Source organism: Brienomyrus brachyistius, chromosome 8, assembly GCF_023856365.1.
Source record: "Brienomyrus brachyistius isolate T26 chromosome 8, BBRACH_0.4, whole genome shotgun sequence".
Lineage (NCBI taxonomy): Eukaryota > Metazoa > Chordata > Actinopteri > Osteoglossiformes > Mormyridae > Brienomyrus > Brienomyrus brachyistius.
Window position 1 is genome coordinate 24706682 of NC_064540.1, and position 15687 is coordinate 24722368.

The following is a 15687-nucleotide window of genomic DNA, read 5'->3' on the forward strand; positions in this document are numbered from 1 at the left end:
CAGTGACAAGTCGGACAATGTGTGTGTGTGTGTGAGAGAGAGAGAGAGCTGCGAGGACGCCGAGTTCCTGCTGCTCGTCGCAATGTTAGTGTCAGTCAATGTGCCGAGTGCTGGGTTCCACTGATCCAGGCTTTTAAATGGACTGTATCCCAGAGAACTTGGATGTATCGGGTGATTGATTCATGGAAATGGAGGTGAGTGATTTCCTCTTAGCATTTTCTCTGATGCGTCGTATTTCATTGGTACATATTTCTGCTTTTTTGCTGAGCTTAAAAGACCACTGGGGTGATGCCATTCAAAGTGACACTAACAGTGTTTCTAGAAGTTGCTCATGCAAAATGTGTTAAGAGCACCTTCTTGGGTTTATAGCTGAGTTGTAGGGTCAGCCAGCCTACCCCCTGCCCCCTGAACTGTGTAACCTGATAGGATTCTCAGCTCCTAAAGGAGGGAGCTGAACTGAACCTTGAAGAGCTCATTAACATACGCTTCTGGGAAGCTGTGAAATCAGGCTGCCAATCAATGGGGCAGTGAGAGCAAATGTTATTCCCACAGCAAAACTTACAAGTACAAAGTTTTAAGGTCCAGCATAACCACAGTGCTTCAACTTCCCTCTTCATTAAATAAGCTCTTAAAATGTACTTTTCTCAGTTTTTTTCTCTGTAACTGCCATGATTTTGATGTTATATTTCAGTCACTCAATCCAGTACAAATCTGCTTTTGAAAAATCTATTTTGTTCACCATTACTATTAATTGGGAAATGGATTTACATTTACTGAGTGCAATTTGTTTGTCTAATGCAACAAAATTGCAATAATTAGTTTGATGATTTAATCTGCTGGATAAACTGGCCCCAGCTGGGTACAGCCAGTAACAAACCGCACTGGAAATACGGATCTCCATGGAGCTCAGGGGAAGTGTCTCTGCTCGCAGCTGGAGCTCATGGTGGAAACTGCTGTCACAATGAACATCTATATATCTCTACACAATTCTATTCACTTAAAATACTGAAGAAACAATCCTTAAAATTAAGTTGTCCTTCATTGCGTGGTTGCTATTAAAGTTAGACAACAGTTATGTGAGATGAGGCACAAAAATCTTCCCTTTTCTGTTTCTGAATTATTCTGAATAAATGATGCAGGAATATATTACGCCACACCCCTGTGAAGCACCTTGTGGTGACTCTGTTGTGAAATGGAAGTAAATTGAATTTAATTCATTTGAAAAAAATTTATTAGACGTTCCAAAATTCAGCGCGGTATATTAGAAATCCCAAGTGGACCCACATGCTGGGTTAGAAACTTCTGATAAAGTTATGGTGAATGGATTGCTCTGGCTCTTGTGTGTGAAAAGCGCTTTGAGTGTAAAAATGCGTAACGGTGAATGGAGAGGGACAGTCTTGAGAACATCACCAGCTCTTCCATCTACTGGTCCCTAAGATAATAGCTGAGAGGAATGGAGACTCCTGCATGTTTGTTTCTTAGCTCCCAGGGTTATAGAAGCAGCACTTTGCTGTCACGTCATGACATTGTCTGAACTCTTCCAAAGCAGCTGGAAATTAAGCAATGCAGCATGAACAAAGAGTCTATTTTTGATAGCAGGAACAAAAGTCATATGTAGCCATGGAAATGGGACTGCAAGGTCGACCAGCATGATGAGCTGGCCTTGTCACAAAACAAATTCATTCACAAAGTTTAGGCGTATTAGGGCAGTGTAGATCTTCTGTTCTTCTCAGCTGTGCTAAGACTGTGCTGGATCTTGCCGTCCATTTTGAAAGCATTGAGATTCTGTATGTTTTTTCTCCCCCCACTGAAAAGTTGCTGATAATGGGGCCCATGGCTGTGCTGGGGAGGGCGGAATCAGCTCTGTGCTCATTCAGGGTGGCTGCTAGGGTGGTTATAGATCTGACACAATACTTTCTGGGGAGATGGGAAGGGGGGGGGGACGGAGGTGGTAAACTGTGTGGTGAAAGAGACAGTGAGAAAGCAGAAGATGATGTGGTTCAGGAAGTCCCTTCTCAAATATAGCCAGAGGGTAGTCTACAGATAAATTGGGGAGCTTGCTAATGATGCACTGCGTTACGCTCTTTGAGCATCCCCTGCAGATAAGGCTGCCACCGATACGGCAGCGTGACACCCTTCAATTGACAAGTTTTCTCAGTTTCCTAAAAATAAGACGCATTTCCAGGTTATCTGTAGGATTCTCCACTGCGGACATCCTAGGGTATGAGCATCACGATTTGCTGAATGTCTGAATGTCAACTCCTTGCATCTCCTTGTGCTAATTACCACATCACTCTTGAGCTGAATCATTTATGGCGGAACAATGAAAGAACTAAGCTGCACAGGGCTCCGACCCCCCAGGACTGCAGTTTGACACCCTTGCCTTGGATTGAATGTTAATTTCAGACTCCAATTGTATGTGAGGTATGGGGTGATACAATAGAAAAAATATATGCACATAAAGTATCTTTATCTACAGGTTCGTTCCCCTACATCAGGAAGCTCTAAACTGAGTAATTGTAAGCAGTTTATCTTGATGTAAGGTAAATAATAACTAACCAGATTTCTGAGATGTGGAATCCACTGAATGAACATTAATGGATGCTACAATATTGTAGACTTCTTCTGAGCAATTATGTCTCTGAAACAAAAGTACTCACTATGAAATTACATGGATCATTCAGTAGCACCACTTAGTCTTACTGCTTATCTCCCCCCAAGGAACCCGTACCAGATTTTATAACTATTAATGATGTATTTTTATAAAATTCCCTGTTATTTCACTTGTTTTGCAATTGACTTAACAAATGGATGGAGTTGTTTTAGTTGCCGTTCAAAAGAAGGAAATAATAAGCATTGCACCTCTTGGAGGTGTGGTTAAGGCTTCAGATAATGAGCGGCAGCTTGGAGACGTTCACATTTGGTTGAAGGGATTAACGTGAACAGAGGGAAAAATAAAAGTGCATTGCAGAGTTGAGGCAGTTTGAGTGAACTTGCTGTGTTTTGCTCTCATGTGATGGTGCTGTCGGCCTACTAATATTTTACGGGCCACCCCCCTTCCAAACAGCCTCCTTCCATAGAAGAAACAATGTGCTTCTGTGTGAAAATCTTCTATTTCGGTCTGCAGGTCAGCTTCATGTTCTGTACTTACATGGATTATCTGAAGAATGCAGTGTCAGCTTCATGAATGTAACCTGGCACTCGGAGTTTACATATTTACTGGAGCCCGTTCCCTGGCCGTGTGAGAGTATTACATACATTTCACTGGTCAGAACGAGTCTGTCCGACCAGCATAGCAACTAGAGATGGTTAATATCTGGGGGGTTTTTAGTATAATGCCACCATAAATAAACAATTTGGATCTGACTGATTTCAGCATTATAGATGTGGTCATACTGACACTTCGTCATTCTGTGATTTATGTCTGTATTACACTTGAGGGTTATAATGTGTTTTGGGTCAGCCAGGCTCTCAGAGGGCAGAAGGTCAGAGTTAGCTATGAAGGAATGTTCAGCTCACACTTTTTTATTGTTCAGGAGGCTGTGCTGAAGCGATCGGGCAGCGTGCAGGAAACGGTCATTCGAGACAACAAACGAACAAACACCATTGGCTGAGAAAATCGCGACAGCATGTTTCAAACGTCTCCCCTCGTAATTATTTATTCATGCTGGAATTTCGGATAGCCGTGATCCCTCAGGCTGCCCACTCGACCCAGATGTTAGTGTGCGGATCAGGAGGATGCAGAAGTGTGAGGTAGCAGCGCCGAGGCAGGCAGATTGTAAGGGTGCGTGTGTGCGCGTGTGGGTGCGTGTGTCTGTGCCCTGACCGCGTGAGGGTGCGTGTGTGGGTGCGTGTGTCTGTGTCCTGACTGCGTAAGGGTGGGGGAGCAGAAAGAGATGGAGAGACAGCTGTTACCAAAGCAACTGCCAGAGAATGATCTGCTCAAGCAGGCGTGTGCAGGAATCCTAAAGCCTCACAGCTGAAGCTCGCTTCCTTCGCATGTTTGTACACACGCACGCACACACGCACACACACACATTGAAATCAGATCCTCGTCAGAATACGACTTCTTAAAGTCACCCATTGCCCCTGACTGCATGATCAGTTATTCACTGCATCTGTACACAATTTGGAAAACATTTCACTCTCTTCCAGTGTTTGTTATGCACGTGAAAGCTTAGTTTTATGGTGTGCATGTAGCATTCAGAGTTGCGGTTTTATAAGGTTCTGAAACTTTTGAGGTTACATGGAGGAACTTTAGATACACAATCACATGATCTCACACCCTCTATCCACACAGTGGTCTCACCCAATTTGCTTGGTGTGACAGAAGGTTTAGCTGCTACACTCTGTAGTAAAGATGGGCAGTGTGGATAAAGTGTAGGGCCGTAATGAATGCGATATTATCATCCGTGCTGCACACTACGTATTCGTGAGAAATAGCTGCAGAATGCTAACTCTGGCACGCTCTGTGGCTCTGTGGGCTCTGTGTCTTACCCACGTGTCTAATTGATGTTTGCACATACCCATACTTTACTTGCTCTTGATTTGCACTATTTTTGCTATATTTGCACCCGAGAAAAAAATATAGATAATTTAGAAGAAGTGCAAAAGATATCTGTATATAATGTGAATGATGTAATAATGAGGTAGCCATCTTATGTGAGGACTTTGTTCTCTTGCAAAAAAGTTTCAATGTAGAGGTTTAACCCCCCCCCCCCCCCCCCCCCCCCCGGTTTACGTGTATAAGTGGTTGGACTGTGGAGGATGTTTGTTTGCTGCCCTGAGGGACGGCCTGGGTGCGAGTGCGGGTGGGGCCAGCAGTGTGGGGGGCTGCCGGGCCTGAAGCCCTAACAGGTGCATGGGGGGGGCCGGGTCTGACAGTGAAAGGAGCCTTTGTTGCCGGGCCCTTGGCCGCAGAGAGGGGCAGCTCCATGTATGGTAGAGCCAGCCGGCCGCGCTTATCAGCTGGGGACACCGGGGAGCGAAGCGCGTGCCTGTGGGCCACTGTGTCTCAGGGTGTGTATGCAGCAGGGCTGGAAATAGGTGGGCGGGGCCAGATGCGGGTAGAGGCGGGGCCAGAGGCGGCTGGAGGTGGGGCTCCGGAGTAGCTTTCCTCCAAATCGACCAAGGGCCGGAGCCAGGAGTGAAGGGATGAGCGGAGTGGCTGGTCTTGGCAGCAGCAGGGCATGTGGCAGCACCCCAGTGGGCACGTACCCCGTGCTGTCCGCCTCACTCTCCTACGCAGCCATGCTTCACCCATGGGAGAGATGGCTGGGCTCCCTGTTCACCAGGAGGATCAAGGTAACGGCCGGGACTGGGGTATGGCACGGGACAGGGGCACGAGTGGGGAAACTGCCCACAGCAGATCCTGCATTTTAAAGATCCTTTTTAAGCATTTTAAAGATCCTTTTCCAAAAGTAAATACTTATAAATGTTTGTGTCTTTATCATTCTGTCATTTGGTGGAACAGATTTCTTTGGTCTGAAATCATGGCTTTGAAGGTGATTGTATGCTAGTTTGTACACAGCACCTGTCACCTGAAATGACTATTTTAGGTCACCTCAATCTTAGCGACCTTTCTTAAAGTGATGCATGCTGGGAGTTGTTAGGAAATGTATACGGAAAGGCTCTTAATGACATTGGGGGTGTGACTGGTGTTTGCTCTGGTTTTACTGCGGGGGTGGGTTTTAGCTAGTGGGGCCCCTGGGACTCAGGAATTCTGAAACACATGTTCTGGGGCTTTAAACATGCGTGCAGGCTGGCTGGCAGGAACACGGTCACCGCGTGTGTGCTGCAAAGGGGGGGTGGGGTGCTTTAGGCATCGGGACCCTCGTCTTGTTAATGACTTGTAGGTGTTTCAGTGTTTGCTGAAGCAGATTATAAGCAACAACAAGCATATCAGTACAAAACCCCCTATAGCCTGTACTTGGTGCATGTACTATATACATAAAAAAGGAAAAAGTTATGTAAGAAAAAATAAATAAAAGACCCATGTAGGTACATACATACATACATATACAGATGCTCATCTACTTATATATATACTGTGATACTTAAGTAAAGAAATATACACAAAAATTACATCAATGAAATAAAGTATAATTATATTGATGTTTTTAATGGAGCAGACGATGAAGGTTGTCAGTTGGTGAAGGTCTGGAGACGACAGTCACAGAGAAGCTGAAAGCCCAGGATACGGAAGACCCCCCCCGCACCTGTCTGCAGAGTTTGCTATTTCAGGCTGATTCTGGACTTCTGCTGCTAAAATAGGACACATAAGACAGGCTTCTAGACTAACTGGTTCAGACTTGTAGTGGTAGATAATTTATCATCCATCCATCCATTTTTTAAACCGCTTATACCACACACATGTAACCCAGGTGGAGACTCGAACCCAGGTCCCAGAGGTGTGAGGCAACAGTGCTAACCACTGCACCACCATAGTAAATATAGGTAATTTCATTGGAATCCTGGAATGGAATGGAATTCCGTCAGAATTTCGATTCCCCTATATTGAGAAAGCTGCTCTGCGGGCATAATATCATTCACTCTGTGTCTATAAGCTGGGGAATTTCGTAGCATGCAGACAAGTAGGATACAGATTCAATACAGTAACTGATTATGAGGTGGAACTATCAGCCTTTCAGATTGCCTGCAAAGCTGCTGCTGAATTATAACAATGACTTTTCCCTTCATCTGCAAAGCCTGGTGTTTGTCGAACCGACAACTTTACACTGTCAGAAAAAAGGATACAGCGCTGGTACAGTTTTGTATGCCAAGGTACAAACAGCGTTAATGTACCCCCAACGGTACAAAAATGTTCCTCAGAGTCCTTTTCTGTAACTAAAAAGGTATATTTACCTACAGTTAGGGTAAAATTGGCAGACCCTTGAGGGTACAGCCCCAGTGACAAGTAATTGCACCCTCAAAGGTACAAATTGGTGTTTTTTTTCTGCCCGTATACTAATATTCCCTTAGTGATGGTGCTCATTAAGAACGACATGCTAATATAACCATTCTCCTTCTGGTACCGGGGTTACCGAGCTCCAGTTTGGGTTCTGACACTTCCTGACCTTGTGCGCTGTGTGTTCCCCCACAGAACCTGCTCGCTAAGGCTCTGTATGACAATACGGCAGAGTGTCCGGAGGAACTCGCCTTCCGCAAGGGTGACATCATCACCGTGATGGAGCAGAACGTAGACGGCAGCCACGGATGGTGGAGGTGCTCCCTACATGGCCGCCAGGGGCTGGCCCCCGCCAATCGCCTCTACCTCCTCTCCCCGGATCAAATGAATGCCTTTGCCCAGGTTGGGCTCCAGACCCTCTGCGCCGAGAGATCGCTGACCGGCAGCTGGAGCCAACCAAATATCTATCAGACCCCCATTGTGCCACGGCCATCCCCCAGTCAAGCGTACGAGCCCATGGACCGAATCTATAGGGTCCCTTTCAGCCCCAAGCTGAACCACGAATTATCTGTAAAAAAGACTGTAGACCTCCTACAGACCTCTATGGACAAAAAACACCCTTTACTGGAATCCAAAGGGAAAGTCTCCCCCTCCAAGGTAAAGTGCCTGTGTTTGAAAACAAAGCACATCATACAAATGAATAACAATGGGTGCAGATAATCTGGAATCTGAAACCTAAAATGATTTGGAGGTGACTGGGGGTCCCTACTTTAGTTATTAATGACCCTGTCTGGAGTGGTATTGGATGAATGCAGGGGTAGAGAAATGTAAAGACACAGGAAGTGGCTGAAATGCAGCAGTACGGAAACCCCTGCTGGTAAAAATGGTAGCAGATGGAGGCCAGGGGGCCTCTCTTGTGGGACAGGCATGCTATGTCAGGCCTTTACAAGCCCGTAAAAGAGAAGCCCAAAGGCCGGCTTTAGAGATTTCGAGAGGGGGATTTAGAGATCGGAGGGGGAGTGCTGCTAAGGACCAGAGGGGGGGGGGAAGAGCGAGAATGAGAGAGGGGGAGAGAGAAAGAGAGGGAGAGAGAGAGGGGGAGAGAAAGTTAGAGGAAGAGAGAGAGCGGGAGAGAGAGTTAGAGGAAGAGAGAGAGAGGGAGAGAGAGAGGGGGAGAGAGTTAGAGGGAGAGAGAGAGTTAGAGGAAGAGAGAGAGAGGGAGAGAGAGAGGGAGAGAGAGTTAGAGGAAGAGAGAGAGGGGGAGAGAGAGAGGGGGAGAGAAAGTTAGAGGAAGAGAGAGAGAGGGGGAGAGAGAGGGAGAGAGAGTTAGAGGGAGAGAGAGAGGGAGAGAGAGTTAGAGGGAGAGAGAGAGATATGTCTATGTGGCTGCCTGCCTGCCCACATTCACCACTTCCCCTCCTGCTCCAGGGGCAGTTCAGTAGCCGTCTCAGAGAATGAAATTGGAATGGTTCCCATTAGCTTCTCTCCGGAAAAACTGTGTTAATTACCAAAATCCAGACATTATTATGGAGGTTTCTGGCCCTGCAAACAGTTTGGGGGAACACATTAACCGGGCACATAAAATCCCGCAGATGTGAGGGCTTGTAATTATTCAGGCAGGTGACTAATTAACATGTTTGTCGTTAAAAAATGCTGCACTGGGAAAATATTTCTCCCTCATCCATGTTGTACCTCTAGATCCCAGGAAAATGTGTGGCTGCAGCAGAAGTCTATGACGTGCCAAACCATCCACTGCGAGCGTTTGCTACTGTAAGTCACACGGCAAAGGGGGTTCAGTCAGAGAAACGTAGTACAAAGGAGTGCATACCTTACAGAATTCTTGCTGTGGTTGTATTTAAGAATATAATGATTTATTTTCACCATTATCAGGCATCAAATCAATCTCCTATGGTATCTAGAAAAAAATATATACAGCTTCGACAGCAGAAACCATAATAAAGAGACTAATGTAAACCAGCAAGTTTTTACTATACTGACAACCTGGCAAGGAAAAACTGCTGTTGACGTCTTTATACATCAGAGTAAACAGCTGTCTACACTGCCACTGAGTACAGCGCCCCATACTGTTCTGCTGAAATCAAAACATGATGACATTTCACCACAGAAAAATGTGCAAATATCATGCTTTCTCAAATACCGCTTTTTGCCCAATTTCACATCCCATTTCAAGAACATTTTCATTCTCGGAACTGTTTATAACTATAAGGACTGCATATTGGACTCAGATTTGAAAGAGCATGTGAAAAATGGCTGAAATAATATCTTAAATAATATTAAACGTCACATGTGTGTGGAGTTTGCATGTTCTCCCCATGTCGTCGTGGAGTTTCCTCCGGGTACTCCGGTTTCCCCCCACAGTCCAAAAACATGCTGAGCCTAATTGGAGTTACTAAATTGCCCATAGGAGTGCATGTGTGAGTGAATGGTGTGTGAGTGTGCCCTGCGATGGGCTGGCCCCCCATCCTGGGTTGTTCCCAGCCTCGTGCCCATTGCTTCCGGGATAGGCTCCGGACCCCCTGTGACCCAGTGGGATAAGCGGTTTGGAAAATGGATTGATGGTTGGATGTCAGTCTATTAATGTCAGGTCCATAACCCAATGTCACCAAGGTGGTGAGATGTTCCGTGTTACGAAGTCCAGCAGGTGCAGGAAGACAGTGGCACACAATGTGCAGGATGCTTGCAGTGGAACCTGCTATACATTTAATGTTGCCTTATCTCTAATGTTTCAGGAGTCCAACTATGATGTCCCAATGTCTTTGGCTACTGAAAAACAGCAAAGAATAGCCATCAGTGGGTGCACCACCCTGCCAAACCTATGTAAGTCCGAGTGGGTCTATGATGTGCCCTTGAAACCTGAGAAGTACCATGGCACCATGATGGCCAAGCCTAGGGGGCAGCTGAACCACAAGTACGACACGCTGCCTCCCTGGACAGCACCGAAACTGGGTGCCAGCCTGGTGCCACAAGCCTACGACATCCCCAATCCCAGCCCCTTTTCGAAACGATGTCTGAAGAGCAGGAGCACCCAGAGACCAGAGGACGAAGCACTGATCTACGACGTCCCACCAACGCTCAAGAGACAGGGGATCGCTCAGGAGAGTGATGGAGCCGTATCTGCCACCAGGCAGCCGCAACAGCAGACAGTCAGACCCACTGGTGACGTGAAGGAGCAGCAGCTGACCCAAGATGATGGGGGTCAGAAAGATGGTCGGCCCGGTAGCGACACCTCGAGTTCCTCCACTGGCTCCTGCGAATTCCCTGAGCTGGTGCGCGAGGTGACCCTGACACAGGAGGAGGCGGCTCGTCGGCTGGCGGAGCTCCAGGAGGCCGTGTCCCAGGCAGTGCCCAGACTCATGGTGTTTGTTAGCAGCCGCTGGCGGACCAAGGACCACTTGGCTGAACACATCAAGAAAATCCAGGCTGCGGCTGAGGACATCGCCGGCGCAATGGACCAGTTCCTGGACTTCGTCCTGGACGTGCGGGGCAACGCGAATCAGCTGAGCGACGCTAACCTGCAGCTGCGCCTCCACCGGCAGCTGTCTATCGTGAAGGACTCAGGACTCATCCTGCAGGAGGCCATGGCAACGCTGGGGGCCAGCTGGCAGCTGAACACGCTGGTTCAGGACTCCGCCCAGGCACAGACACCCGACCAGCTAGACCGTTTCGTCATGGTGGCGCGTACCATTCCCGAGGATGTCAGGCATCTGGTGTCCATCCTGAACGCCAACGGCAAGCTGCTCTTCAGACGATCTCAGGGGGACCCTGATAACTCTGCTGGCTGTGAACCTGAAACAAAGAACAGTCAGATGGGTGACAAGCAGATTAGTGACTCGGGAGGGGAGGACAATGATTATGTGCACCTGCAGGTAAGATTATCTCTCATCTCTCATATACCCTGCCTACAGCTAGCCCCCCCCCCCCCCACCCCCCAGAATATCCTCTCATTCTTCAGGGTTTCATTCTTCCCAATGGCATGTTAAATGTTGTGATGACTGAGCCCAGGGGTGCCTAAGGGGGGGAAAATTAGGAGGATTCCTACAAAATTTGGAATATAGTTTGATTGCTCTAGGTTTGGCGCCCAATATGATACGCATTCATGTGGTCCCAGCTCTCTAGAAGCAGCCAAAACTGAGTCTGTCCACCTTGTTCCTGGTTGTCTACCTTCCTCTTACCTTCAACTTTCCCTATGCATTATGGTCTTCTCAATTTGCGTATATAACTGCCTAAATAATTTCTCTACATTACATGTCAGACACTTGTCTATATATTCATAATAACGTGCCTCTGTCTTTTAGACAAAGATGGAGTTTGAGAAGCAGCAAATGATGGAGCAAGAGAACAAGAAGTCAAAACAGGTTATTATATATTGCCGCCATGGAAACAGCCACCATGTTTTCGTGTGTCACTAAGAACCCAGAAAACAGAAAAAAAGAAATGCAATATTTGACAAACTTTAAAAGTGAATACAAAATGGAAAAATAAGGATTTATTACCGGTCCGATCAGCATAGCAGTGGGAACCCTATTGTATTTTTCTTTCATGCATTGGCTATGTCTAGTAACAAGAGCAGGGAAGCCGAACAGTTTAGACAGATAGCAGAGCATTTTTAACTTAAAATATATTACGTCTTTAACCACAGAGTATTTTGTTTTCCCACCCATGCAAAGCCTGATCTAATGCAGTTGACTTCCATTTTCTTGTGCATAGGTGGCGGTAAACAGGCGCGCTGCTGCAGCTTCGCCACACGCCTTATCAGAGCACTGCCGTCTCTACTTTGGCGCCCTGCAGAAAGCCATCGGCGTGTTCGTGCACAGCCTGCAGGACGGCCAGCCTCCTGAGAGCTTCATTGACAAGGGCAAGCTGGTCATCATGGTGGGTCAGAGGCTGGTGGACACCCTGTGCAGGGAGGCGCAAGGCCAGAGCGCCGGGTCGAGCCAGGACCTGCTGTACAAGGGCAACCAGCTATGTGCCCTGCTCAAGCAGCTGGCGGTAGCTACCAAGAAAGCAGCGCTGCACTACCCCGACAAGACAGCCCTGCAGGAAGTGGAGGACTTTGCCAAAGAACTGGCCCACCGCGCACAGCATTTCCGGACCCAGCTTGATCAGAGTACTGTCAGCAGGGAATGAGCTCCCCTCTGATACTAGCCAGAACTGGTCACATGTGGCAGTAATCTCTCTCCTCATACCAGTGCATCCCCCACCATTCAACATAGTGACTCTAGTACTTTTTTTGGACTGAAAACCATTGACGTTGTTGACCTTGTTAATTGTCAGATAATGAATTTTTTAAATGTATCGTATACTTAAGCTAGAAAACATGAAGTGGAAAAATTCTGTCAGCCAAGGTAGTGAATAGTGACATGGATAGTATAAATATCAGCTATGATATGTGGGCTGGGACCAAAACAATAAGCCGAGATGATCCTGGTTATAATTATTCATGTTAAAGGATGTAAATTAAGCAGCTACATGTTAATAGTACAAAAACAGATGGTAGCGTGGTACAGCCAGTCATTTTGCAACTGCTTATTCTGAATCAAGGTTTTGAGGTTAGGTGGAACAGTGGACTCAAAAACTTGTTTTAGGTTTTTAATTGGGCGAGTTCTTTTAGTCTTCTGTTCAGTCACATTAATGCAACTGCAGTTCTATATTTATGTACGATTTACTGTCAAGTATTGAGGAAGTTCACCAAGAAAAAGACGTGCACTCTACTTATCCCAATTTAATATGAATCTTCTGAACTCAATTCATGTATACTATAAAGGACTTATGTATTACAGACATGTATTTTTGTACAGTTTATTCATAAAGACATTTCTGAATTTTTGAATGTCTTGAATATCTGTATTTTATTTATTTTTTTCCACACAGCTCAACACCCTCCCACTCTTGTGTCTTTGAGATATGTACAGCATTTCCTGTGTATACAAACCAAATCCCAAATACTCCCACTGACATTTTTGTCTTAGCCTTGAAAATTCACATAAGAAAATGTGAACCTCAGCAGAAAGACATTACATTTCAGTGTTATTATAGACTTTACCCAAGCATTACATTGTAGACCTTACTTGTTTTGTGTATTTTCCCATTTGCAAATTACATAACAAGGAACTGTATATTCCTGCTTTTAATTACTTATCCTGAATTCTTCATTGTATCTTACTTCAGATGTAAATTACTACACATATGAAAGGTGTCCCCTTTTCGAAGAAATGGCCGAGACGGTCACTGACTGTTGTTTTTACGCCATCTAGTGGAAAATGTCAGCCATATAAATTATGTAAGTTTGAGTGCTGGCGGCTCTCGACTCGAAAAACCGACTTGAGTAAAATTCATATTTACGTAAACCCTTACAGAAGCGCTAACGCAAAAGGACAAAATGCGCCTTTAAGTAAATTTACAATTTTCATTTATTTATTATGTGTAACGCGTATTACCAGTATATGTTTGGTTTATGTATTTTTTTACTGTAAGGGGTCTTGAATGGTATTGGAAGGTAAATCCAGTCCAATAACAACAAAACAATAAATGCATTAAGAAAATGACAAGCTTCAACAAGTATTGTCTTCAACAAAGACAAAATAACCCAGAAGCTCAGTAAGCCTTCTGTAGCACTGATCCCAGTATCAGATACTAAAATATTACTCACAAAATATTTTACTATTAATACTAACTCACAACCTGACCATAACTAACTCACAACCTGACCATAAACTGAGAGAAACATATAGTTCACAATGCAGGCAGCATCTACCCATCCATCTTCCATAAACTGATGTTTCCACACAATACAGACACCAATTAGCTTTACTGTATGTCTTTGACCTTTGGGAGGAAACTAACATACCTGAAAGAAACTAAGTGGGACATGGGGAGATGGAAACTCCACACAGAGGATGAAGGTGGGATACAAACCCCCAAGCCTAGAGGGCTGAGGTAATAATAATGTCCACTGAGCAGCTGAGACATGGGCAGCAACATAAACTGAATATACAGGAACACAAGCCACACAGAGAAGTAACTCTAGGCCAGATTCTCTAACTCCAGTCCTGGTATTTACCTGAGAACAGGTGTGGCTCATCAGAAGCCAGGTAGGATAGAAAACCTACTGGACAGTAGCTCTCCAGGACCGGAGTTGGAGACCCCTGCTTTGGGCAGTGGGACAATGAACTGTTTTATGCTAAATGTGTGGAACTATGGGTTAGGACAGTGTTGGGTCAAATCCCATGGCTGGCAAAGTGATTTTATGATTGCACCCTTGAGCAGTTTAGGCCCTTAAAGCCAGTTGCTCCGGGGACAGCGTCTAAGTCTGCTTCATTATCATTAGTTATGTGTTACTCTGGATAAAATCATCTGTTAAAAAAATAACAGTAAACAAATGAATCCAAATGCTCTCCACAGACAACATTAGTATCTATATTTTACACAACAGTTTGACAGACAGCAGTCTCTTGAAGCAGGAGTAGGGGCCTAAAGCACAGTCCCTTCTTGAACAGATGACGGGAGTTTAAGGCTGAGGGGAAACACATGGATAGTGTGAGAAAGAGATGCCATTGATTTTGATTACTGACTTTTTAGAACCTGAACTGGCAGACAACTTGATGTAGGGAACTGTAGTGACCTTGAAGCAGTGTTGGGTCCCATGAGATGTGGTGGTACAGTTCTCTTGGCAGTCTTTCACTGCAGCACAAAGGTCTTGAACCTGACACAAGCACCAACTGGCAGCTGATGGTGAGAGATCAAGAGAGGGCAAAAATGTGAGGCAACAAAAAAAAATATCATACTGCTGCAGGAAGCTACTGAAGCCTGTGCGATGGTAGATATCCTGTGACCATTCTGCTCTAGCCACAAACTTCATCCATTGCTTCTTTCGGATGGTTCGGCACCTCCCCAGTTAACCATAAGTGCTTGGCAAAATGTTAGCTGCAGTAACAGCCTAGATGCGTTTCCTTCAAGTCACACAAAAACTGAAAGATACTGTATCTAAGTTAAGTTTGCATTATCCATAATATATATATAGTGTTGATAGTTTATTTCGGTGTATGATCCGATACAAGAAAATTAGCATTAATATACTGTACTAATATTTCATTTTGATCATGTTTCAAAAACACAAACCATCTGGTTAGTAACAGTATAGTAGCACAGAAACCAACTATCGCGTGCATTAATTTTTCTGAGCACATTAGTGTGTGTGTGTGTGTCTTTAAAGAGTAACGATAAATTCCGTATATTGTAACTCTCCCCTATTGAGGAGATTACACTCTTTTCTATACGTACAAAGCACTCTGATCCTGTAAGACAGCACTAACTAGTTTACCCGAATAGGTCTTATGACATAGTAGAAAATAGAAGAAAACACGAGGCATGTTTAGAATCGTAACAGAACGTATAGCTTCTATTTTAATAATATTACCCAAGCAACGGATTTGGCTGTTTAATTAATACAACATGACTTTTTACATTTTAGAAGAACGAGGACCTTGGGCGGACGTCACCTGTTTACAGCACACCCTTTCACAGTCTGACATCTGACATCTTTCTGACAGAGTACATGTTTAACAGCTCCGGCGTGGGTGAAATTTACCCGGTGAGTTTCCGATCGAGGACTGTAACTTTCTGAGTGGGGAAAGTGACGGCCGCCCCTCCTGTTTCTTCACTTTACACTAGACGACAGTTAAGTTACAGTGGCGGCGAGACGCCCACCGTGGCAGGCTCCTCCTTCCCTGTGCACGGTACGTGCCCTGCGTCACTGTGCC

The 15687-nt window shown here is 45.4% G+C and overlaps 2 protein-coding genes and 1 long non-coding RNA gene across 3 annotated transcripts in view; 2 read left to right on the forward strand and 1 right to left on the reverse strand.

Annotated features, from left to right (window-relative positions):
- Nucleotides 1-12758, forward strand: cass4 (Cas scaffold protein family member 4). Its single transcript, XM_049021737.1, has 6 exons — nucleotides 1-194; nucleotides 7103-7564; nucleotides 8606-8677; nucleotides 9658-10794; nucleotides 11224-11283; nucleotides 11636-12758. Exons 1-6 carry the CDS (start codon nucleotides 183-185, stop codon nucleotides 12053-12055), a joined length of 2163 nt encoding a protein of 720 aa, XP_048877694.1. The 5' UTR covers nucleotides 1-182; the 3' UTR covers nucleotides 12056-12758.
- LOC125747047 (uncharacterized) lies at nucleotides 12631-15649 on the reverse strand. The gene is made up of 3 exons (XR_007399163.1): nucleotides 15516-15649; nucleotides 14550-14653; nucleotides 12631-14441 (listed from the first exon to the last, which is right to left on the reverse strand). It is a non-coding gene; the product is annotated as an uncharacterized LOC125747047 (long non-coding RNA).
- LOC125747045 (constitutive coactivator of PPAR-gamma-like protein 1) overlaps nucleotides 15556-15687 on the forward strand; it is a 23964-nt gene continuing 23832 nt past the window's right edge. Inside the window, exon 1 of the mRNA XM_049021734.1 lies at nucleotides 15556-15663. The gene's annotated coding sequence lies outside the window, so the exon portion shown is untranslated. The remainder of the gene's footprint in view (nucleotides 15664-15687) is intronic.

Coding starts and splice junctions, on each gene's coding strand:
- cass4 (XM_049021737.1), top strand. Junction 8,678..9,657: donor CACTGCGAGCGTTTGCTACT/GTAAGTCACACG, acceptor CTAATGTTTCAG/GAGTCCAACTATGATGTCCC. Junction 11,284..11,635: donor AGAACAAGAAGTCAAAACAG/GTTATTATATAT, acceptor TCTTGTGCATAG/GTGGCGGTAAACAGGCGCGC.